Genomic DNA, 27,343 nt, shown 5'->3' on the forward strand with positions numbered 1-27,343 from the left:
GACCCATATATTTCATTTTTTTAGTACTGTGAATTTTTGATGTTATAAAGTCAACCTGTAGCCTTGATATATAAAAATGATAGAATCTGAAGCGAGATGATGTATCAAATACTTTTGCTTTTTACGTTTTCAAGACGAAATATTCAACTCAAACACGCCCTAACATAAAAAGGTGCACTCTAAATCGGAGGTTATGCATTTTTTAGATCCAACTGAATAGACACCCATGTCGTCGACTTGATATATAATTGTTCTACTTAATTATGTAATAGATAAATTGAAAACTTATGCAAATGGTGTTTTTATGATAAAATACTTCGTAATTTAGCCGAAAACTGTCATTTTATTTGTTTCTATTAACTTTTAAAATTTTTGTTACTATAGTAAACATTACAGTAAGCATGTATCGCCTTCTCTAACAAAGAGCTTCGATTCTTTTGTTCTATTTCAACTGGGTTTCCGCCTGATACATTACAGTAAAACTAAGTTTTTTTTTCTAATCATCCTTCTATTTTCCGAACCATTGAAAATTATATGTATAATGTTAAACTATCTGAATCGATTCGATTTAATTTTAGAAATGCCATGACATTGATAACTTAGCCAGTTCAATCATACATATAAATTATGTAATATACTAGATATATAATGTGGGTCGACATGTTTGTAGGGATTAGGGGCAAGTCTCATACTTTCGATGTCTATGTGGCATTCAGCTGAAGGTAAGACAGCTCCTGTTGTTAACAGGGTAAGAATTCACAAGTCATACATGTTATGGAAGGTCTTTTATTATGACCATATTGGATATGCCACGCCTACTACAGTAACGGCTGATGTGATGGCTCTGTAAATAATTAAAGTAAAATCAAATCGAAAAAGAACAAAATGAGAAGACGGTTCACTTGAATTAGACATCAAAACAATGACATAAAAAATTTAAAAAATTTAGAAAAAACGGTAAAACATATGGTTTTCAACAATGGACAAGTTTCTATAAATATATCAAAAAATGAATCGTCCCAAAGTCTAAACAGTTGTAAATAGATTTAACAGGGACTATCAAAGATCGGCCCACAACATCAAACTTCCTTCCTAAAGGTCACAAACATAAAGGTATGATGAAATACGACCACTTACGAGGTTCATGACAGGCGCATGGGCTTGTGGTGGAGTTGAAATATTTTTTGTTAACACTCAACCCATTTCCTTTTAAACTAGAGCAGTCGAATAAGAAAAAGGTATTCAGAATAACTTACAGTACAGAACAGTCCTGCAAATATAATATAATATCATTTTAATAGACAACAAAACATAGGAACACGCAAAAGACCTATATCAAATAATGCTCATAGCTATTGAAAGTAAACTCAAGATACTTACCCAATCTGCTTTTATGAAATCATTCTGTTTTGATTCTAATTTCGGCTACTCTACTCAGGAATAGATTTCATAATTCGTTTTCCTGGCTTCAAATATGTAACGGAATTTGTACGGTCACACATTGGGATCAGTGTGATGATCCTTACAATCTTTCCTTCACTAAGAGTAGTTTGAATGAATTTGTTAATTAAGTTTTTAGTTTTTAAAGGCAGTGCTTTAATGCCTTTCTGGTTGCCGGGTTAATCCTTCCTTCCGCGATATCCAACTTATCTACGTGGGGGGTCATTAGGCTCCAAGTAGATCCGGAAATGTTGAATTCTCTCCTCTTCTTATTGTGATATAAAATGTGTTTTATTTCATTTCATTTACATTGGGAAATAGAGAAACGATCATTGTGTTTTGTTAGTTTTAAAAACTTTTGATATATTTGAATTTTGCATTATAAGCAGTCAACCGATTGACAAACTAGAATTATTTGAATTCCGTGTGGAAAGAGCTCGGGTTAATTTCGAGTGTTATCTGCAATATAGATGTTTATAAATCATTTCAGTCGTTGATATAATAATTAAGAGTCGACTGAACATTAATTATATTATACAATTTAAAGCGCATTTCTGTTTATGCACGTGAACCCGTCTAACGTTATTGTTATTTCGCAGTTATATTAATAGCAAATTATCGTTCCTGAATAGGTGGCGCCGTGGTAGCCGATCCTGTTCCTCAACTTCCGGTTTCTGCACTGTGCAACTATTTCAGTTACATTTTTAATTAACGATGCCAAGTACTTGTTGTTGTGTACCTGGATGTCATTTAAGAGGAGGACATGCATTTCCAAATGACTTAAAAAGAAAGAAAAGTTGGATCAACGCCATGGCCCATACGCAGATTGGACGAGAACACGATGAAATCGTGGAGTCCATCTCAATCAGCTGTTGTTTGCAAGGCACATTTTACTGACAAAGACTACGTGCAGGAAACTATTCATGGTAAAACTCTTATTTTCTTTTTGAAATATATAGTTATATATGTAATCGCCATGCGAATAAACCAAAGTCTGTTTACAACCGCAATTATCGTTTTAGAATAAAAGGGGGTGGTTAATTCAAGACGTCATAATTTTTTGGATTACGATTCAATGTGATCTGTTTGAGATTTTTTGGTGATTGCTACAATTATAATGATTTCTTACAAGAGGTATATCATACTGAGAATTATTTTAGCAGTAATTATGCTAATGTAGTAATGACAGGAATGCATAAGCTATGCCTCATAGACTTTCTTGAAAAATATCAATGACAATGTTAACAGGAACAAAACAATGACATGCTCTCATCTATATTATAGTTATTTAGGTACAAACAATGTACGTTTGTTGCATAGGTCTCTCATTGTTTGTCCTTTGGATTTACATAACATAGATTGAATAAGGCAAACATAGTTTTATCCAGATTGTAATGAATAAATCTAGTTAATATTTCGCCAGGTAATACAAAGTATACATTGCTAATGGAAGTTCATTTAATTATCAAAAAACTAATGTTTTATAACCTTTTTCAGGGCGCAAACCCACCATACAGAGACTTAAGTCTACTGCCATTCCCAGCCTATTTTCCTGGACCAAGCAAGAGACTGAATCGTCCGCAAAAAGAAAAATCAGGGCATTTTCCTGTGAAAACAAAAGAACTAAACTTGATGAATATTGTAGTAGAAATCTAGAGGAAAGTTTTGATTGTAAAGTTGGTTTTCCTGAAGAAATCATTCATACTGCAGAAAGGATTTATGACTGTCCACCACCAACTGCCGAGCTAATGTTGAGCTTCAAAGATGGAATTACGCAAACACCATCAATGTCTATGTTTTCAGCAGAGAATTTTGAAATGAAGACACGTGACACAGCCATGCATTTTTATACCGGTTTAGAGTTGTATACTAAATTTTTATTTTTGACCACACTTGGTCCAACAGCACATTGTTTGAGATACATATATTTTCAAATTGATAGGGTGTCAGTTGAAAATCAGTTTTTTTATGACTTTGATGAAATTGAGGCATTATACAACCAACTTTGAACTTTCTAGATTCTAGATTGAATCTAGTGTTAAGAATATTGTGTATACATGGATTGTTTTTATGCCTAAACAGTGGTGTGAGGCTAACACTTGGCCATCTAGTGGTTTAGTCAGGCATTTTTCGCCATCCAACTTCAAATTAAAGTTTCCTACGACTTGGATTATTATTGACAGCACAGAATATCCTGTGATAAAACCTAAAGCTCCTAGAGCTCAGGCAACCTTTTCATCATATAAAAACAGAAACACTGAAAATACTTGTATGTTCGACGCCTGGTGGTTTAGTCAACTATGTCTCTAATGCATATGTTGGTTCTACCAGTGACTATGAAATAGTTGAAAGATGTAGAATACAAAATGTAGTTCAATTATGTGATCCAGCCATCCAGGTGACAGTGTGATGGCAGACAAAGGTTTAAATGTGCAAGATTTGTTTGCTAACTTTTTCAAAAAAAGAAACAGAATTAGTTCCAAAACTCTTATACGGGATAGAAAAGTCTCCAATTACATTGTAACATGTGCACATAGAGCAAATTATTGGACTTGGCAAAACATAAAAAATTCTAACAAATCCTATGAATGGAACGTTAACTTAACTGAAACAAAACTTTCATCTGAAATAACATTTAGTTGTTTTATGTTGTGTAATTTTAGAACTTGTATTGTGCCAAAGGATGCAGAAATAAAAGTGACGCAATGCATTTTGTTCTGATATATATATATTTATAATTACATGCACATGTAAATTGTAATGCATATAAAAAAAGGAAATGTGGTATGATATTCAGTGAGTTTATTGAACTAAAGTGCATAAGAAATGGGTTTAAGCAGTTACAGGTGTTACTGTCACCGTACAATCTCCAACAATGAGAAAAACTTGTACCGTGTAAAAAATTTCAGAGATCTTACCACTAAGTTTTGTTGTCTTACCTTGACTTTGGTGAATTGTTTATATCTGTTAATGTAAATATAAAAAAGATGTGGTATGATTGCCAATGAGACAACTCTCCACAAGAGACCAAATGACACAGAAATTAACAGCTATAGGTCACAGTATGGCCTTCAACAATGAGCAAAGCCCATACCGCACAGTCAGCTAGAAAAGGCCCCAAAATGACAATGAAAAACAATTCAAACAAGAAAACTAACGGCCTAATTTATGTACAAAAAATGAACGAATATAACAAATATGCAACACATAAACAAACGACAACCACTGAATTACAGGCTCCTGACTTGGGACAGGCACATACATGTACATACAGAGTGTGTCGGGGTTAAACATGTTAGCGGGATCCCAACCTTCCCCCTAACCTGGGACAGTTGTGTAACAGTACAATATAAGAACGAACTATAAAAATCAGTTGAAAGAGGCTTAACTCATCAGATGGATAAATACAAATACAAGTGGACGTGGTCGGATAGTTGTACATCCAAACAACAAAAAGACACTAAGTACAGATCTGAGAGTACTCGCAGTTACTGACAGCTAGTTCAAAGCCACTAACAACTGATAAAAAAATCTTGCATCTAAGACTAAATTATCAATCCGTAAGCTCCCTTTAGAATTTTATAAATTTTAGATTTTACATTTCTGAGTTATGGGGTTTTATTGGGATTTTCCAGTTTTTGTCGAGCCTGCGACTTTTGTCGCAGAAAGCTCGACATAGGGATAGTGATGTGGCGGCGGCGGCGTTAGCTAACTTCTTAAAAGCTTTATATTTAAGAAGGTGGAAGACCTGGATGCTTCATACTTTGTATATGGATGCCTCATGTTACGAAGTTTCCGTCAGCCACATGTCCAATGTCCTTGACCTCATTTTCATGGTTCAGTGACTACTTGAAAAAAAAGTTAACATTTTTTGTAATGTTAAATTCTCTCTTATTATAAGTAGTAGGATAACTATGTTTGGTATGTGCGTACCTTGCAAGGTCCTCATGCCCGTCAGACAGTTTTTACTTGACCTCGACCTCATTTCATGGATCAGTGAACAAGGTTAAGTTTTGGTGGTCAAGTCCATATCTCAGATACTATAAGCAATAGGTCAAGTATATTCGGTGTATGGAAGGACTGTAAGGTGTACATGTCCAACTGGCAGGTGTCATCTGACCTTGACCTCATTTTCATGGTTCAGTGGTTAAAGTTAAGTTTTTGTGTTTTGGTCTGTTTTTCTCATACTGTATGCAATAGGTCTACTATATTTGGTGTATGGAATGATTGTAAGATGTACATGTCTAGCTTGCAGGTGTCATTTGTCCTTGACCTCATTTTCATGGTTCAGTGGTCAAAGTTAAGATTTTGAGTTTTGGTCTTTTTTTCTAATACTATATGCAATAGGTCAACTATATTTGGTGTATGGAAATATTTTATGATCTTTATGTCAGTCGTGCAGGTTTTATTTGACCTTGACCTCATTTTCACAGTTCATTGCTCTGTTAAGTTTTTATACGCCCGTTTACAGGACGTATTATGGTATACCGTTGTCCGTATGTCCGTCCGTCGTCAAGATGTCGGACATTAACTCAAAAATGCTTTTACTAATTTGCATAAAACTTTGGTGAATTGTTTATATCTATTGACAGGAGCTCCCTTTCATTTTTTTTTAAATTTAGATTTTACGTTTCCGAGTTATGGGGTTTTATTCATTAAATAAAGGGGGATTTTCCAGTTTTCGGACAATAAGTCAAGAATGCTTTCACCAACTTGTAAGAAATTGTGGTGAATTGTTTATATCTATTGACATGAGCTCCCTTTTGATTTTTATAAATTTTAGATTTTACGTTTCCGAGTTACAAGGTTTTATTCATAAAAAAAGGGAGGATTTTCCAGTTTTCTGACAAAAACTCTAAAATGCTTTCAGCAATTCTTATGAAACTTTGGTGAATTGTTTGTATGTATTGATGTAAGCTCCCTTTAGAATTTTATAAATTTTACATTTTACATTTCTGAGTTGTGGGGTTTTATTCATTAAAAAAAGGGGTGATTTTCCAGTTTTCGAACAATAACTCAAAAATGCTGTCACCAATTCTCATGAAACTTTGGTGAATTGTTTATATCTATTGTTGTAAGCTCCCTTTTTATTTTCATAAATTTCTAATATGACATTGAGAATTAATTGAACTTTATTTGTTTATATTCTTGACCACAGGTTTACTAAGTATTGCACAACAGCAAGAAATCTTTAATTGCATATTCAATTCATATAACCAATTTCAAGATCTTTGACTACATTTATTCAGAAACCTATAATATGTCAAATATTTAATTACAATCCAAATTCAGACCTGAATCAAGCTTGAATATTGTGTCCATTTTTGCCCCAACTGTTCAGGGTTGGACCTCTGCGGGCGTATCTAGTTGTGTTTTGGTCTGTTTTTCTCAAACTATAAGTAATAGGTCAACTATATTTGTTGTATGGAAGAATTGTTAGCTGTTCATGCCTGCCTGGCATGGTTCATCTGACCTTGACCTCATTTTCATGGTTCATTGGTCAATGTTTAGTTTTCTTGGTTAATGTTAAGTTTATGGGACAGTTGTAATAAAGCTTTATATTAAGGACTATCAACATAATATCAGTGATTAGTAAAGAAGGCGAGACATTTCAGCGTGTGCACTGTTGTTGGACAACAACTCAAAAATGCTTTAAGCAGTTCGCATGAAACTTTGGTGAATTATTTATAGCTATTGATGTAATCTCCCTATAGATTTTCATAAATTTTAAATATGACATTGAGAAGAAATTGAACTTTATTTGTTTATAGTCTGGCAACAGATTTGTTAAGTACTGCGCAACAGCACAGTTTATTGCACAACAGCAAGAAATCTTTAATTGAATATAAATTCAATTCATATAACCGATTTCAAGTTCTTTGACTACATTTATTCAGAAACTATAATATGTCAAATATTTAATTACAATCCAAATTCAGACCTGTATCAAGCTTGAATATTGTGTCCAATTTTGCCCCAACTGTTCAGGGTTGGACCTCTGCGGGTGTATCCAGCTGCGCTCAGCGAATCAGTTTATTTCTTAATTAAGAACTCCTTTTTTCATTCATAAATTACTTTAAACTTGGAAATATAATTTTGCTTGGAGTTATAGTTTCTAAAGAAGTATTGTCATTGAAAGAGTTGACATGTTGCAATGTACATTTATTCTACATAGTTCTATGGTACCAAATCAAAAGTTTATATAAAAGAAAGAAGTCAAAGGTTTCCCATCACAGTTTAGTTACATACATTTTTTTTGTACCTGAGGTCGTTGAATATAGATCATTATATAAATAAGGAGATGTGTTATGATTGCCAATGAAACAACTATCATCCATACTTACCAGTAACAAACCACATTTGCAGAGTTGAATAAAATACAGTTGATAACATTTACTTATTACTAAAAAGAAAATGCCTAACTATATTAAACAGTATTTGAATATCAATTATATGGTCATTTTTATAAACTTCCTGTTACAAAACTTTGAATTTTTCGAAAAACTAAGGATTTTCTTATCCAAGGAATAGATTACCTTAGCCGTATTTGGCACAATTTTTTGGAATTTCGGGTCCTCAATGCTCTTCAACTTTGTACTTGTTTGGCTTTATAACTATTTTGATCTGAGCGTCACTGATGAGTCTTATGTAGACGAAACGCGCGTCTGGCGTATTAAATTATAATCCTGGTACCTTTGATAACTAATTTGACTATAAACATAGATAAAAAAGGTACAAACTGGACATAATGCACAAGTTCATAAACAAGTGAGAAAAAAAACGCCTTCATATAGTGCTCAGAATATGACATTCGTAAAACTTGTTCAATATCATTAGAGAACTTTAAATCTTAAATACTGAAAGCCACCTCTGATAAGTACACTGTACTATGCAAGATAATGATATAACTGGACTAAAAATACACACAACCTGTAATTAACTGCCTTTACAGCGCTTTCGCGCTTTGATTCGATAGAGTACTTACGTCAAATAATTGGCTAATTTGATGGTGCAAACAAAGCTTCTGATGAGTATTTACCCTGTTTTTCAGTCCTGATTTTGTTTCAGTAGAACGATCTTGTAAAAAAGATTTTTAATCCAGTAATTTTTATCAGCTAACGATGATTTGGAGTAAAAAGAAAGGGAATTGCTGATGGCGTAACTATATTCTTTCCCTCAGATTGACTCTATTTTGGTCCCTTTTATAGCATAATAATTAATAATCTCTTTTTTGTAATTGTAAACCTCGAATTTTGAGTCTAAGGAATTAGCAGGGTTGTTTTCAATATCAACGTTGGAGGTATAAATAGAAACGTAACTAACAATAATTTTTAAAGCTAGGCTTGTTAAGAAATAAGAATAGGTAAATCAGTATATCAGTATATACTAGTATACAAAGTATGGCGTTACAAGTATCATTGAATATACTAGGTAAATTGAGTCCCGATTAACCTATCAAATTTGAAAAGGCATTTATTATTGTTTCCCTTATATATTTCTGTGAGGGAGAATAAGAGGCGGAAGATACCTAGAGGACATTCAAAACTCATAAGTCGAGAGACAATGGCACATGGCACAAAATCACAATCAATAGGCCACAAAACATTACATAAAACACATCAAAATCCAGGACAGCTTATGTTTCAAAAACATAAAATGCATGTAATTTTAATTATATAGGTACTGCCATGCCCTAAAACCTGTCAGGTGCACAGGTCTCTGTACTCATGGTAAATTTTGTCGTGTAAAAATGGCAATATTTGTCAATATTTTATGATGAACCTTCACGTATAAATTATGTCACACTAAGATACAGGATAAGTAAGAACAGTTCTTTTTAAAATTGTATATAACAGTAACTAATAATTCGGGATGGGATATGTAAATGATGAATATATCTGAAAGAAGCTTGCTAAAATTTAATTTTACTAGCTTTTTTATTTATCTTTATCTTATTGTCAAACAGATTTCGAAATCTCGTTTCTGTCTGCTTGTTTTCACTCTGAAGTTTAAACTCGGAACCTTTGAATTCCTTTCATTTGTAGTTCAAAATTATCCCGTGGTTTCATCTGTCAAAAACAAAACGGTTTGATATCGATATGTGTGCAGTTAATATATCGTGAAAGTTTGCTGCTTTTCAAATTCAACCCAATATTCATGCTATAGACAAGTGTCTATCGTTTAGGATTTTTGTTGACCTCTGGGTGTCCTTCGGCTGTTTGTGTCGTTGGTATGAGGTCTCATTCGTATTTTTCGGATTGACAATTCATTTTCATCTGTGGCTACGCATGCTTATTTTTTCACCCCGCAAATAAGAGTGATTTTTTTCAAAGTACGATGAATCCCTCCCTATTGCAAGATACTTGTATCTCCGTTGTCCATTGTTTTTATGAAACAAAGCCGGACCAATTCTGTCAATTTGTCTTTTAGTTTGGAATGGAGAGAATAGAAAAGGATAGAAAATTCAAATGTTTTTTTTTATATTGAAAGAGGAAAGAGACTTATATTGTATATACTCTAACAAATCTTTGGAATTTTTTAGTATCCACACCGCCGTTAGAATAGGTAGTTTCACAATAACATTAAAGCCCGACTTTGATTGTTGATAAATTGATGTTAATAGTTTAAACAGAGGTTTCGTAGAGCACTTATTTGTCATGGAGTTCGGACAGCCAGCTGCTTAGAAACATTTTGGTCTTTAAAGTTCAAAGTAGCATGTCTATTCATAGACTCATTCAGTTTTTTTTATTCTATTTTGTACCAACGACCTCACAGCATTAACCCATTCAGAAAGAGTATCTGCGTCTTCTTCCTCTTTTTTATTTTGCGTTTAGCCCATTGCCAGGCATAATCCTCGACTGACTCCATTTGTATTTTGAAGTTGGGTTTCCAATTGATAGATTAAGGCTCACGATATTTCGGGCTTTTTGGATAACACATTTAGCAGAGAAGACTAGTGTTATTGGTAATGTTTAGGTAACCAGTATAAGTGTGACCAGCTGGATTATATATGAATGGGGAACTAGCACATAGGTAATCTGGAGGTTTATACTTGAAGTCGTCAATATTGAGATTCTACAACACGTGTTTGTAATTGAAAATTTTAGTTGCAATTGGTTTGTTACAGGTATACAGGTATAGGAGATGAAATGATATTTAAAAAAGGGAGGTTTTTTTCGACTGAATTGATTTAGGATGAAAGATATTGCCCGAGTTGATGACATCGAGACCTTTGTTGGCAAGGAAAGTTTCAGAAGCATCTTTTCTTCATTTGAATTTCAAAATCAGTTTTTTAGAATAATATTTAAATTGACTTGAAAAAAGGATATATCGTGACTAACTTTTATCAATCGAGACAATCGATTGCGGATAGTTTGTTTATATACAAATATACAAATATCTATTTTTTTCAAATGACAATACTTTTTAGCTCACCTGGCCCAACAGGGCCAAGTGAGCTTTTCTCATCACTTGGCGTCCGTCGTCCGTCGTCCGTCGTCGTCGTCCGTTAACTTTTACAAAAATCTAATCCTCTGAAACTACTAAGCCAAATTAAACCAAACTTTGCCTAAATCATTCTTAGGGTATCTTGTTGAAAAAATATATCCGATGACCCCGGCCATCAACCAAGATGGCCGCCATGGCTAAAAATAGAACATTGGGGTAAAATGCATTTTTTTGGCTTATATCTCCGAAACTAAAGCATTTAGATCAAATCTAACTGGATTAAAATGTTCATCAGGTCAAAATCTATCTGCCCTGAAATCTTCAGACGCATCAGACAACCCGTTGTTGGGTTGCTGTCCCTGAATTGGTAATTTTGAGAGATTTTGCAGTTTTTGGTTATTATCTTTAATATTATTATAGATAGAGATAAACTGTAAACAGCAATAATGTTCAGCAAAGTACAATCTACAAATAGGTCAAATGACCAAAATTGTCAATTGATCCCATAAGGAGTTATTGCCCTTTATAGTCAATGTTTCGTAAATTTTTGTAATCTTTTATAAAAATCTTCTCTACTTAATCTACTGGGACAAATAGAATTAATCTTAGCCAAAATTTTCAATAGGGTATCTTGTTTGAAAAATGTATCCGATGATCCTGTCATCCAATCGAAATGGCCACCATGGCTAAAAATAGAACATAGGGGTTAACTATAGAAGCCTAAGGGAAAATTGTAAAAAAAAAAATCAAATGGTCACAACTTGAAAACTAATTTAAATAATGATAAGGGGTCTTCATGCAGTAACTATTGTAAGACTACAATGGGATCACCTGCTTTCAATTTAACTACTGGGCCAAATTAAACCAAACTTGGCCTCAATCATTATTAGGGTATCTAATTTTAAGGGTGACTGGGGAATGGATAGCCACTTAGGTCTTCTCCCCACCAACAGTAAAACACTTGCCAAAGTGGGGCGTCAGTTTGGTTAAGCGGGATGTACAAATACGCAGCAACGTCCGGTCAGAAATTACCTAAAACTTTACTTAATTGATGTCGGGGCCTTTTATAGCCGACAATACGGTATGGCTTTTTCTGAATGTTTATAATTGCTGAGGTCCACTTCATTTGGTCTTTGATAGATAGTTGTCTCATTGGCAATAATACCACATATCCTCATTTTCATATTTTTATATTTTACACAAAATTTGATAATTGGTTTCAAATTACAGCTTTCAGGTGAGAAACTATTAATATTAGAACATAGAAATTTTATAAAATTAAAGAAAAAATAATAAAACTATGCAGAAAACATCATTTCCTGATAACTGTAGTGACTTTGGCATGAACATAATGTTCTAAGCTTCTTGTTGTGGTGCTTGAACCATGCTGATACCATTCAAATTTACCCCATGTCAGATAAACATCATATAATATCGCAATAAACCTCTAATATATCGAACTCTTACATTATCTGATTTAATTTAAATTTTGTATGGATCATGAAATGTATGTATCCAAACAATTGGTGAGTTTTATTCATTTTTTGTAGCGTTAAAGGTTTTTTTTTGTTTTTTTTTCTTTCTTTTAGGTCTTACAATTGCCAGTGTTGTCTGGTTTTATTTTATTCACCAGATTTATTCTTACACATTTGAACTATATATGCTGTTCAGTGGTTGTCTTTCGTTGGTGTGGTTCATAAGTGTTTTTTTTTTTTTTTTCGTTTTTCATATTGATTAGACCGTTGGTTTTCTTGTTCGAATTGTTTCATACTAGTCATTCTGAGGCTCTTTATAGCTTGCTGTTCGGTGTGGGCTAAGGCTCTGTGTTGAAGGCCGTACTTTGACCTATAATTGTTAACTTTTCATACATTGTGACTTGGATGGAGAGTTGTCTCATTGGCACCCATACCACATCTTCTTATTTATAGTAAGAACAAATTACGCACATTGCTTGTATAATACAAGATAAAGTCTGAACTAATTCGTATCGACAAATAAAAGTTTTGACCAAATTAGTTTTCTTATCTTTCAACCATTGTATGTGAACGTCTTATAATGTTGTTATGTAAATGTTTTCAGACCATAATTTTTATCTGTATAATATCAATTAATTTCGTTCATTTTTCTTGTGGGATAGATGTAGAAAAAGAACTACATGAAATCCGTACGCTTCTTAAATCTATTCAGGAGGAAAACATGTCTCTCAAAAACGAAAACAAATTACTTAGACAAGACATTCAGAAACTGTATAGACTGATTTCGATTGGAAAGGCCAAAAGAAAACCATACGAATTGCCTGACAGAAAATCTAATCAAACAAACAAAACAGTCAAAGTCAGTATTGTGGATAATAATCCGGATGGGGGCAATGGGCAAATGACAAACGTGGAACCTATGTTGCCAGCAAGTCATACAAGTAAGTATATCATATTTGGTTTCCTTATTCATTGTAATATTACCACAGTATGTTGGTTATTCTTCAATGAGACAAGCCACCGACAATATAAAACTTTTTATATAGTGGTATTTCCATTTACAAGCACTTGGCCGACACCACTGCTGGTTGGCTGGAAGTCCCCAGGGCTATCATTTGCTCTGAGGTCGGTACTTTAGCTCTGACATGATTTATAAAAAATACAGTGTTATCTTCATTTACGTTTTTTTTTCAAATTTTACTATTGCACAATCATTATGAAACTTGACAACCTAATATGAGCAACACGACGGGCGACACATATCATCTGATATCAACCCGAGGTATTCGGTGTATTTTGTGTTACTCAATCTTTAAATTCATGAAGTAGTGATTACAGTTGTTTGTCTTTAAATTTCGTGGTTTTTCGTTTTTAGCAATTATTTTATGGTCTCTTTTCGACTTCGTATTAATTATTTTTAACTGTTATACCCAAGTTTCTTTTAATCAAATCAAGTTTATATATTATTCACTGAAATATAATGGAACAAAATCGGCAACAAATTTCGTAACTATCCATCTGTACTCTGGAATTCGTATTTTCTCGGTCAACAAAACTTAAATAACATTTTTCTTTGCATTTCTAATATTAAGAAGAATCGTTATCAGCATTGGCTTTGAATTGCATATCACTCGAAATTGAATATGTACATTTAAGCTTATTCATTTACGCGGACTTTTTTAATCAATTGGTGTCCGCCGTTCGTATACTTTTCAAATTGGTATCGTCCTCTTTGAAAACACTTTGCATGACTGAGGTATAAAACAAGAAAGAAAATAAACCAACATCTGTCTGAGTTATATGTTTATTTGATTTTTTGTTTTTGTTTTGTATCTGTTTTGTTGTAAGCTAGGTTCATAAATATGTGTTATATCTTCACTCATGTATCTTTATAGTTGTAGAACTACTCATCTGTGTTTGAAGTATGAAAGGTATTTCGTACAGCTATGATAAAAGAATTACTTGCATATAAGTAAGACCCCGGTTTTTTATTTATTGATATGTTAATGTTCTTTCGAAAAACTTTTGAAAAACTCACTCTTTTGATTTTGCAGATTGGCAAACTATACGTTCAATGCCAGCTAGTGAACCTCAAATGGTAGCTTTCTATGCCTACATGTCATCAAGTATCCCAGCCCCAAGCATCCATTACCAACTGGTTTTTGACATTGCTAAAACTAATATTGGAAGAGGGTACAACCATTACACGGGAACCTTCAATGCTCCGATTCAAGGTGTGTATGTCTTTGTATGGACGATATATACGGCAAGTCGAGGACAGACATGGCTTGACGTCCTGGTTAATAATTCAGTATTCTGCAGCACATTAGGCGAAACGGATGATGTACTGGACTATGACTCCGATTCGGGAACTATAGTCGTTTTTTTGAACCAAGGTGATAGCGTGTACATCCGTTCGTCTCACCAGGCCTCCGCCTCAATTATTAGCAATAATGCATATCGTGCGAAAACGTCATTTGCAGGATGGAAATTAAATTGAAACACTACAAATATATCCTTTTCTTATTTTTTCAATTATTTCGATTCATATTTAAACTGTTTCCTATTTTATTATTTTTAAAAGATTCAAGGGGTGTCTTTAATTTATTTTCTTATAAACATTACTTAGTTTTGTCTTTACATTTCTGTTTACTCATGCGTATTGGTGACGTTTGAAGGCTTTCGGAATCGCGACTGTTTTCGAAATACATCCGTACATTCTATAGTCAACAGGAACAGTCGAAATACGGCTTCAGTCGGAGTTCATCTAGACGGTAATAAGATCATCAAATGAAATATTTTCAGAAATAATATAACCATTTTTTAATAATTGAAATTGGCTGCATGGACTGAATATCCCATACCATAACTCACTGAATTAGAAACGCATAGGTTTAGCATGTGTCGACTACCTTCGTCAAATCTATCAATACAAATGGCAAAGTCTATTATGTATTTGTTGTATCTGAAACCGTCCGAATACCAGTCATGGTATTATGCTGTGTCATTGTTGTATACTACTTGTGTAGTTTTGAAAATTGAAAGTCTTGTTTACACCTAACATAAAATTTATCCAATGAAAGTTAAAAGGCGAGTCTTTTATTTTTTGAACGTTGTATTCCAATATAGCAACATCACAGCAGAAATTGATATGGAGTAGACATAGACATAGACTTATTTTAGTAAGCAAACCATTGTGTGATGCCTTATAATCGGTTATAATTCACCAACGTGTGTGTCACACTTGGAACAGGAATTGTTCATCCTTCGGGGTATTTAATAGCCTGTTATTGATAGAATACGGTTTGCTAAATGTTTATTTTTATGACCTTATGTTTGTCTGGTTTTTGTTTGCAATAGTGTCGTCTGTTTTCGTCAACTTATAGTTTTTTGATTTTCCTTGGTGGTAATTTCACCTTTCTTTTAATTGGTGCCTCGTTAATAACAAGCTGAAACGGCAGAATGGATGATTTTTTTTGTTTTCTATTTTAAATGGATTTTTTTTATTATTGACATAATATAAAATGTTCCCGCGTAAAAAAAAAAATACTACTCTTCTTCTTCTTCTTTATATATCTTGCAATAAAATTTTATGCCGTAGCTTAAACGCGTTTTTTAAAGTTGATATAACATGGAAATAAATTGTATATATGCATTAAGAACATTCTAATAAATGTAACCTTCACATTTTCCACAATGTCCTAATGTTTATTCCGTGTTGGCGACTCTCAGATTATCAATACTTTGGGCGAGTTTTTTGTTCTATGGTGGTGAACCAGAAGAGGTCCATTTCTGTTTTTTTTTTTTTTTTTTTTGCATTGGGAAGATCTTCTGTCTCTCTTCTACCTCTTCCTTTTAAATGGGTAGTTTAGACGGCAGAGGCACATAACAAACATGTCGTCGTTTAGTCTAAATGACACTAATAAATTTATGAATGCAGATATAATAAAATGTAAGCTGAGTAATAAACGTTTTTATGATATGGAAGACTTAGTAGAACATCCCTGTATGAACGATAAGCTGGATAGATATAAGAACTACACGGACAATAACAGTAAGGGGACGACTATTTGATATTCTGGAAAGGGGGAGGGGGCAAGAGAATTTTTTGTGGATTTGTTATTAATAAACGTTTTTATGATATGGAAGACTTAGTAGAACATCCCTGTATGAACGATAAGCTGGATAGATATAAGAACTACACGGACAATAACAGTAAGGGGACGACTATTTGATATTCTGGAAAGGGGGAGGGGGCAAGAGGATTTTTTGTGGATTTGTTATTCATTTTAATCTGTAGCTAAGCATGCCTATTTTTTCAGCTCTTACCAGGCCACCAAATTACCCCCCCCCCCCCCCCCCCCCCCCAAAAAAAAAATATCAAATGATTTTACCCTTATTTAACACGAGTTTTAATTGATTGATTGTTGATTGTTGGTTGCATATTTTTAACGTCCAGTTACAAATGTTGCATGCATATTCAGGAAAACACGACTTTAAAAGTCAGGTTTATAATATAAAAACTAGAGGCTCTAAAGAGCCTATGTCGCTCACCTTGGTCTATTGGCATATTCAACAAAGGACACTCTCCAACATTGTGGACGAGAACAGAATTCATGACAAAAATCTGTTGTGTTGATCTTGTGTTGCTGATCATTCAGTCTGTTAAGTGTCCCTTTCTTTTTTTAATTTTTGCTCAAAACACAAAAGAGAGTAAAAAAAAATCCTAACTTAAGGACAAGCACTCCTACAAAGAGTGACAGTCTACTAACTATATCCGCAAAATTTGACTTGTTAGTAGAACTTGCCTTGTTGATCATTTTTGTGATTTAAGTGTCTATATATGATCTATTATAATTTTTTTTAAATATTAGGCAAAAAAGGGCAAAAAAATGGTAAAAATCGTCATCAAAGGGCTATAACTCTAATAAAAAATTGACTGACGATTTCGACCATCAGACTTACTTGTAGAACTTGTCATGCTGATAATTTTTGCATTTTAAAGTTTCTCTCTATCTATTATAGTTTTCAAGATAATAGGCAAAAATGAACAAAAATGGTAAAATATGCCATTTAAGGGAAATAACTCCTATAAGAAGTCGTCTGATGGTTTTGACGTATAATGTCAGAACAACTGGTAGAGCTCATCATCCTGAACATTTTTGCCTCTGTCATATTTTCTCTATTTATAACGGTTTTCAAAATAATAGACAAAACTTGTATTTTACCTCTATGTTCTATTTTTAGCCATGTCAGCCATCTTGGTTGGCAGGCGGGGTCATCGGACACATTTTTTAAAGTGAATACCCCAATGATGATTGTGGCTAAATTTAGTAAAATTTGGGCCAGTAGTTTCAGAGGAGAAGATTTTTGTAAAAGTTAACGACGACGACGACGGACGACGACGAAGGACGCTTAGTGATGATAAAAGCTCACTTGGCCTTTCAGGAACACAGCGATTTCTTCCAACGAATTTTCTTTATTTTTACACTTATTACATAATTACATCAATGTCAAAACAGAGTACACTATTACAGGATTTACAGTTATGTCTACTGAATGAACCGACAAAACTAAATTTTCTAATAAATCATCATAAACTTCATTTATGTCATCCAACATTAAAAAATTCTGATATATTCTACGGCAAATTGAATTCTTGTTTCATTGCTTCTTCTACAGAATATCACCAGAAGAAGTCCAGATTCATTTTTTTTGGACCCTTTACCAGATGAAATTCTGGAGATGTACGGAAGAGACCAATAAAACACGCCCTTTGACTAACATTCAATGTCGTGTACAGATATGGTAAGGTTGTTCAAACTTGTATGATTAAAGATAACACACATAAATACAAAAAATGTCAAATGAACAGTAGATAATGTGTGCGTGCTTTCTTGTTTTATGTGAAGAATGGAGGGAATTGAGTTCATTTTTATGAAATATTCCTAGCAAAATCGCCTGAAATTTCTCATGTAAATTTGTTGAATCAGCACATTCTATTGAAGTTCTAAAATAGTTTCCACTTGAATTCAAAATATCTGATTAAATTGCAGATTCGTGTATCATCTGCATCTACTGAAAATCTTTTCTTCCTTAACATTCGGTGAAAAGGAAATAGTATATGCATTCATCCTAATTATTGTCTTGTTATTGATTTGGACCTCGATCTTACTCCTTCTTTTACTCGCCTCCCTTCATTGTGTCGAAAACCCATATATAATTAGCATCTACAAAGAAGTTTGTGCCATCTATAATTCAAGAAGTTTTCCTTTAACATATTCATACTGTGCACAATGATTTTTCAGCATATTTGATTCCGCTCTCATGTTTTCTTTTTGTAGAACTTAGTCATATATGTGACTTGAAGTAATAGAGGGTACATAGACTGTGTCATTGGAACCTCCAACAGTTTTCCACCAACATTGTTAACACTTTACTTTTGGGGACAAATTGGGAATTTTTGTTTTCAAGATTGTCATGATTATTTCATAGAAGTTCTTATCAATTGTAATCAACCGTTTTTTTATAAAGTGAAAACTAAATTGGTCAGCTTATCTTCATATTGAATTTCCTGCTTGCATAAGACCAATGTATAACATATATGTAAATGACCTAAATGTTATTTATTTCGTTAAATCATTGAATACAATATATTTTTTTAAAGGTATAATTTCATATGTAATTCTATCTCATTTAATTATGCTGTATTTTGATTGCATGAGAGAAATGGTATTTTTCACATTTTTTTTATATATTGAGATTTTTTTTTCTCTACCGGTGTATTTGTCATTAAGGGAATTCCATGTGCCGGGGTATTTGCTAGTTGATACTTTCTTCTCATTACACGCCACCGTGTACTTGGGTAGTGTAAATTTGTAGATGTCTTGAAGTTGTGCACTACCCATCTACCCTTAGTATTCGTTATAATTAACTGCTAGAAATAAGAAGATGTGACTTGAATGCCAATGAGACAACTTTTCATCCAAGTCACACGGAGCCTTGGCTCACACCAAACAGCAACCTATAAAGGGCCTGGAAAAATGTAAAACAATTCAAACAGGAAAACCAACGGTCATATCTATATAAAACGAGAAACACTTATGAACCACACCAACAAACGATAACCACTGAACAACAGGTTCCTGACTTAGAACAGGTGCAAACAAATGCAGCGGGCTTAAACGTTTTAACAGGCGCCAACTTTCACCCTCACATGACACAACAGTGTAACATTACAACATAGAAAGACACATTATAAAATATTTATTGAAATGGCTTAACTCGACCAAAAAGACATATTAACAAAAACAAGTAAACATACAATAAGAAAAGGGGATGTAAATCAATGTCCAAAAGACAACTATTACCTGGAACAAAATGGCGTTAAATAAACTTATGTACACAGGTAGATTAAAATATAATAATTTTGTTGTTAGGAGTATGGAATTATTTTTTCAAAATTGATAAATTTGTTGTTCATAGTACGAGAACAGAAGTGAAAATTTATCGTCATACTAAATACTTATCAAAGGTTTCCAAATGGCACTATCCTGATAGCCATTCCAACGCTATACTGAACTTTACTGAATATTGACAGCAATAACTGTCCTTTCTTAGATCTAGATATTTCTGTCTTACAAGAAAAACTTTACATAAAAATTTACGTAAAAAGGGAAGGTGATGTTCCTTTGGCACCGTCTTACGGTGTTTGTATATCCCAACTCGTTCGCTATTCTCGTGTCTGAAGTAACGGTTTGGATTTCAAGGAGAGTAACCTATGTATTACTGGTAAATTATTAAGTCAGGGATTTCGTTACCACAAATTACTTTACTAAATTCACGTCAGTGCCTTTAATAGCCGACTATACCATATGGGTTTTCTCATTGTTGAAGGCCTATCGGTTGCCTATAATAGCTTACATCCACTTCATTTAAACTTTGATCGATAGGCAATCATACCACATATCCTGATTTTCATATTTTTTTTATATATTTAAATTACAGCTTTAAGGGGAGAATTTTTTAATGTAAGACATAGAAATTTCATAAAATCAAAAAAATAAAGAAAGTTTCATTTCATGGTCACCTCAATGATTTTGGCATGAAAACTATGTTCTACGCCTCTCCGCGTTGTGGTATTTAACTTAATAATGCTGATACCATTAAAATTTACCCATGTAGGATAAACACTATATACCTCTAATGTGTCGAACTCTTACATTATATGATTAAATTAAATTTTTGCATGAATTATGAGATTGATGTACCCAAAAAATGATGTTTTGTTATGTTCCAATAACTTGATAAACAGAAGTTATATCAAGCTAAAGTGTAATAGAATGATTTACATAAATACTTATGAAATTTTTGAGATTTATTGCATGATAGTTCGTCAGACATCATACAGTTAAGTGAAACACGTTTCGTGGAGAAAAATGTTTTTTTAGTTATTTTTGAGGTCATACAGTGGCAGATCCAAAAGGGGGGGGGGGGGGGTTCCGGTGGTTGGAACCCCTTTTTTTACGACCAATGCTTTTGAATCGGAACATATGGTAGGAGCACCTCTTTCTCCTGGGTTTGAACCCACTTTTAAAAATGGCTGGATCCGCCCCTGTCATACTATTGCCAATGTTGTCTAGTTTTATTTTGTTTCCCAGCTTAATTCATTCTTCATATTCAAACCAAACTAGATCACACCCGCGACATCGCGGATCCGTGACTGAATAAATGTAACTACGCCTTATTTTAAGCCTGGATTTTTAGTATTCGTATTGTCATCTGATAAAGTCGTGCTGGTTATAAGGTGCATAGTTTTCTCTGCTTTCAAGATCTTTTTGAACCCGTCCTGGTTTTCGTACTACGACTGGAAATTTCATGTGACAATGATTGAATTTAGTAGTATTAATCCCTGTATAATAACGAATTGCATGTGTGATTATGACCCGTATGTATCCCAAATACACTGTTTTGTGGTGCGCCTGACAGGGGCGGAACGTACATATTAGGTATCAGTAACAGGTGACATACATATACTATTTGTATCGGTATCGGTGTCGGATTCGACCCGGAACTTGTTAATTATTGGTAATATTCATTATGCGGTTTTAATCAACACCATTGTCCTATATTAGTTATTTATCAAGTTGAATTCTTTGATCCGTCGATTTTACGTCATGCCGGCTAACAAATTAGACCTCGTTATTTTAGTATTATAGATATGCTTGTTTCTACGTTCTTTTGGTTTCTGGCGGAGAATCGTCTCATTGGCAATCATATCACATCTTTTTTTTTACATAGACATATTTACCTTCCTTAAAGGGGAGAAAGTTATATCGTGTCACGTATGTATATATTTAGAACCACCCACCGAATGTTTAGTCCAGCTGCTTACTCTGGTTCTGAAATGCAACAATTTCACCTTCAATGGTGAACATTACCTTCAGATAAAAGAGACAGCGAAGGGGACGAAAATGGCATCGTCTTACGCCAATATTTTTATGGAGAAATTAGAGAAACAAATCATTTCAACATCTTCATCTAAACCTCTGTCTTGGTTCCGTTTCATCGATGATGTTGACATGAAATGGATTGAATCCCAACAAAAACTGGATGATTTTATCAAACATGCTAACAACGCCCCCAGTCAATAAAATTCACACATGAAATTTCCAACTCTAAAACATCTTTCTTGGACACAACTACATCTACAAAGGACGGTGTCATATCAACAGACCTCTACTGTAAACCTACAGATAAACATCAGTACCTTCTCCCCAAAGCTGTCACCCAAAACACTGTACAAAAACTATCCCGTACAGTCAAGCTCTCAAGAGTAAAGCGGATTTGCTCCTCTGAGGAAGCTGTCACTAAACGGTTACAGGAACTTCGCGGATATTTCATCAAACGAGGTTATAAGAAATGGGACATAGTTAAGGGGTTTGCGCGTGCTAACAATAATAGCCGCAATGACCTATTTCAGTACAAACAGAAGAGGCGTAGCGACATAGTTCCGTTTGTTTTAACATACAATTCCACCTTTACTAACCTTTCCCATTTCATCCGTGCCAAACACCCAAAATTATCCAAGTTCTTTCTCAAACCTCCTGTCTTCGCTGGGTCCGTATACACTATATATTGCAATGTAACTTGCAAAACCCAGAATGTTGTATACCTTCTTCAGTGTCGATATGGCATGCAGTATGTTGGCGAGACAGAACAGCCATTCAACCTACGCATGAATGGTCATCGAAGTGACTACACCTGCAAGCTCGACCTCCCCGTAAGTCGTCATTTGAGATCACCTGGGCACGCCCAAGCTGATCTCAAAAACCTTACCAACACTACTATATACCACAACAAGTGTTGGTCAAGGGCCGACAGACTTGCTCGGGAAAGTTTTTGGATAAGAAAGTTGAGGACAGTTTCCCCAGAGGGCATTAATGAAAAAACATAGAATGAGTCCCTACCATCACTTGTTTCCTGTAACTCATGCTTCACTCGTTCGTTATGCCCATGTGTGTAGTGATGTCATAGATTTTAACGACCGTAATCAATGCATCACTGGTAAATTATTAAGTCAGGGATTTCGTTACCATAAATTACGTAAAACTTTTACTAAATTCTTTCATAGATACAAAGATTTGATTAGTAAATGTGGCTGTACCTGTAGAAAACTGATTAAACACGGTATTTCACATCCTAAATTTTACGGTAATATTGTACTTAAAGCGCGGAAATCACTATGTGATCCGTGTAAACTCATCGAACCTTTAAACAAACTTATTAGTAAAGGTTATCTTACCAAAGTTGTAATTAGATCTTTGAATATAGTTTACATTGGCACTAATATCGATTTTGTCATCAGCAAATTAAAACATAATTAAATTTGTATTCTTTTTAAACGGGATGTATAAAGACACGCCACGTTCATTTTGATCTAAAAAGAGGTTAACTTCTAACTATCCTACTGCCTGTCGATACATTTATTTTTGGCATTGCACAAGTCATGTCTTCTTTTACTGTCCTCACGTTAAAATACTAAATCTCTGGGATGTGTTTTAGTTGATTTAAGTTTCTGATGCATATTTTTTTATTATTAATTGTTTTTGGCTTTTAACTAGCTGTCAGTAACTGCGAGTACTCTCAAATCGTACTTTCTTGTTTATTTGACCTGTTGATAATAATTGTAATGCTTTTTTTTATTTAATGTTTACTTATTCAGGGTTATACCTGGTCTATATACCAGCTTTGATAAGTGTTTGGTATTACTATAAATTTTCACTTCTTCGTACTTTGAACATCAAAATTGTTTATTTTGTAAAAATATTTCCTTTCTCCATTTGAACTGTACACGTATACCTAACAACAAAATATTTTCATTTACCTGTGTTTAAAATAATTGCAAATGGCTGATATTTTTGTTCAAGCATATTGTTTTTCTTAAATTGTTTAACATTTCACAGCGGTATAATATGTTACTTTAATAATCTTTCCCTTAGCTTATTTATTTTGTATTTCTTTGTATTATAGATCAAATTTATTTGTTCAGTGTATGTTCACTGGTGTTAATATGTCTTTTGATATAGTTAAGCCATTTCAATTGATATTTTACAGTGTGTCTTTCTATGTTGTGATGTTACACTAATGTTTCAGATAAGTGTGAAGGTTTGGTACCATTAAAACGTTTAAACCTGCTGCAATTGTTTGCACCTGTCTTAATTTAGGAATCTGATGTTCAGTAGTTGTCGTTTGTTGATGTGGTTCATAAGTGTTTCTTGTTTCTCGTTTTTTTATATAGATTAGACCGTTGGTTTTCCCGTTTGGATGGTTTTACATTAGTAATTTGTTGGGCCCTTGATAGCTTGCTGTGCGGTGTGAGCAAAGGCTCCGTGTTGAAGACCGTACGTTGACCTATGATGGTTTACTTTTATAAATTTTGACTTGGATGGAGAGTTGGCACTCATACCACATCTTCTTATATCTATTCAGTACAGGACTCTCACAGTTTTATAGAATTCATTCCTCCCCAAACATCAAATTGACAAATTTACCAGCGTATTGATTCGTGATAATTTGTATAATGATCAAGATTATTATTTCAGTTTGACTACCACATAAAAAATATATAAACGCCTAAAAAATGTACCAAACAACACCAATATCTAAAAAACAAAACATTGAATGTAAGTATCTATAAATATTTCGGATAACAGATATCCTTCATCAGTATATGATTATGATGTAAAATGAATCATATCAATCTGTTCTGATTTAAGTATAACAATCTTTTAATTTATACAATTAAAACCGAACAACGCTTGTACAATTCTGAAATTTCAGAAATGACGTAGATTATGGAAGGGAATATCCGCCATAATTATTCATTTTTTAATTTGTTAAATGCAATTTCCTAATTTGTAAAATGCAATTTCTTAATTTGTAAAATGTAATTTCTTAATTTGTAACATATATTTTCTACATCCGGTATATGAATTTCTACATTTCTTGATTTGTGAAATGTAACTTCTTAATGTGTAAATTCAATTTCATAAATTGTTAACGTATTTTCTTCGTTCGTTACATGAAACTCTACATTTCGTAATTTGTGAAATGTAATTTTTGTTTGAGCTGGGAGTATATGTTCCTGGTTTGAGTCACGTTTTGGGAGAATTTGTCAGTGTAATTTTTACCGCTGCCAGTTCCGTTTCTCAAGAAAAACTATAAGTTAAAAATCAACAAGTTACATATCAAGAAGTTTTATATATCAAGAAGTTTTACAAATCAAGAATTAAATAGTTCCACAATATTCCACACGAGGTCGCTGTTGATCCATGTCAACTCGTACCTTCGCCAACTCGTACTCAACAAATATTTCTACCAACTCGTACCTAATATTTTATTATTTATATGCATTCAAGTTGCTATGTTCTTTTATATAATATAGAAACATATAAATACAATAAAGTACAACTTTATTGATTGGTAATCTGATGCAATTTGTTTTCAAATCAGAAATATTTAAAGTTAATCATTCGTCTTAGACTTTCAGCTCTATATTCATGGCACTATATTAGACGAATTTAGAACAGAGCGTACCAGCTCTTCGTCAAGAAATCATGACCCGACCACAAAAGGGTCTTACTCTAGTGCGACCCCACTAGCAAAAGACAGCGGCAGGGTCTGTCCCCTCGTCCACCGAACGCAAATGTTCCACGACTTCTGGCAGATAGGGGGTTGGTGAAAGAGGCCTATATCTAAAAAGAAATCGACCAGCAATGGAACTGTAAATAGTGAATATAAATTGAACAACGATTGCTTAAAATTTTGTTTCTTAAATTTTTGTGGGCTGAAGAAAAGACTGCTGTCTCCGGATTTCATTGACATTTTGCTTGGACATATATCTGTATTTTTTGTTGATGTTTACTGCCTTAGATAATTTAAACCTACCAGACGATTATATCTATATTTTTGGACTATTCTTAATTTCTGTGCTGCCTTTATCGCTTCAAAATGATTCAAAATTCCTTCATACATAAACTAACTAGCAGATCTTCTTGAACAGTCATGTTCAACGCAAAAATCAGTAAAAAAAAGCTCCATAGAATAAGGGAGAAGGATATGTTTTACTGATTTTTACGTTGAACATGTGTTCAAGAAGATCTGCTAGTTAGTTTATGTATGAAGTCCTTTCTAATCTTTTTGAAGCAATAAAGCCTGCAGAGGAATTAAACATAGTCCAAATGTTTTTACATATTCAGTTATTTAGATACTATAACAGATACGCCAAGCTTGGCCTTTACAAAGTTAACAAGTAAAACTCAACGGACTTTGGTGCAGCATTTATTCCGAAATCTGTGTTTTCATAAACCCTTCTATGTTTCTTTTTCATCTGAACAACCGATTCTATTTTTGTAGGTCCGAGCCTATTATCCCCCAATCAGGCCCGGATCCAGCCATTTTTAAAAGAGGACCAACACATACAAGTCATATAAAAAGGGGGCGGTTCCAACCATATGTCCCCATACAAAATCATTTGCTGTAAAACAAATAGGGAGTTTCAAAATAATATTGTTATCGTTCAAACAATTTCATAAAATTGTTTACTTTTAAAGACGAATGACTTTACTTTAAATATTTCTGATTTGAAAACAAATTGCATCAGAATACCAATAAATAAAGTTGTACTTTATTACTTTATTGTATTTTGTATACTATACAAGAGAACACGCAAATGTTATTGCGTATAAATAATAAAATAGTGGGTAAGAGTTGGTAGAAGTACGAGTTTGTAAATATTTGGTACGAATTGGTAGAAGTACGAGTTGGTAAACATTTGGTACGAGTTGGCTAAGGTACGATTTGACATAGATCCACAGCGACATCGTGTGGAATATTGTGGCACTATTTCATTCTTGATTTGTAAAACTTCTTGATTTGTAACTTGTTTATTTTTGACTTGAAATTTAAGAAATTGCATTTTCACATTCAGAAGTAAAATTTCACAAATCAAGAAATGTAGAAATTCATGTAACGGATGTAGAAAATACATGTTACAAATTAAGAAATTACATTTTACAAATTAAGAAATTGCATGTTACAAACTAAGAAATTGCATTTTACAAATTAAGAAATGAATAATTATGGTGGATATTCCCATCCATAGTAGATTGGGTATTTACAACAGAGACTGCATAGCTATGCTTCTAACAAAAATAGTAATGTGCGATATAAACTGGTATATTTATAAAATTTCAAAGGCGAAGAAAGTTGAGTTATTACAACAAAGACTGCATAGAAATACAATCCCAATGAATAGCACTGACCGATTTGAGCTGGTATAATACACCAATTTCAAATATGACGAAGGTAAAGTAATTACAACAGAGGCTGCGTATTTATACATCCCAAAATAAATAGCAGTTTGATAATTTAAAAATAAATTGACGAAGGTTAATTAATTTACCGTGGCTGCGTATTTA

General features: G+C 33.5%; 2 protein-coding genes across 2 annotated transcripts; both read left to right on the plus strand.

The window, feature by feature from the left end:
• The first annotated feature begins 1,582 nt into the window (after nucleotides 1-1,582).
• Nucleotides 1,583-4,142, plus strand: LOC127704769 (uncharacterized). The gene is made up of 2 exons (XM_052208973.1): nucleotides 1,583-2,366; nucleotides 2,938-4,142. The coding sequence occupies exons 1-2, from the start codon at nucleotides 2,282-2,284 to the stop codon at nucleotides 3,447-3,449; spliced, it is 597 nt and encodes a 198-aa protein (XP_052064933.1). The 5' UTR covers nucleotides 1,583-2,281; the 3' UTR covers nucleotides 3,450-4,142.
• Nucleotides 4,029-26,075, plus strand: LOC127706659 (uncharacterized). Its single transcript, XM_052211314.1, has 6 exons — nucleotides 4,029-4,035; nucleotides 6,720-6,846; nucleotides 7,007-7,094; nucleotides 12,118-12,124; nucleotides 14,417-14,628; nucleotides 26,070-26,075. Exons 1-6 carry the CDS (start codon nucleotides 4,029-4,031, stop codon nucleotides 26,073-26,075), a joined length of 447 nt encoding a protein of 148 aa, XP_052067274.1.
• Nucleotides 26,076-27,343: the final 1,268 nt, after the last annotated feature.

This window comes from Mytilus californianus, unplaced genomic scaffold (genome assembly GCF_021869535.1).
Source record: "Mytilus californianus isolate M0D057914Y unplaced genomic scaffold, xbMytCali1.0.p SCAF_6, whole genome shotgun sequence".
NCBI lineage: Eukaryota > Metazoa > Mollusca > Bivalvia > Mytilida > Mytilidae > Mytilus > Mytilus californianus.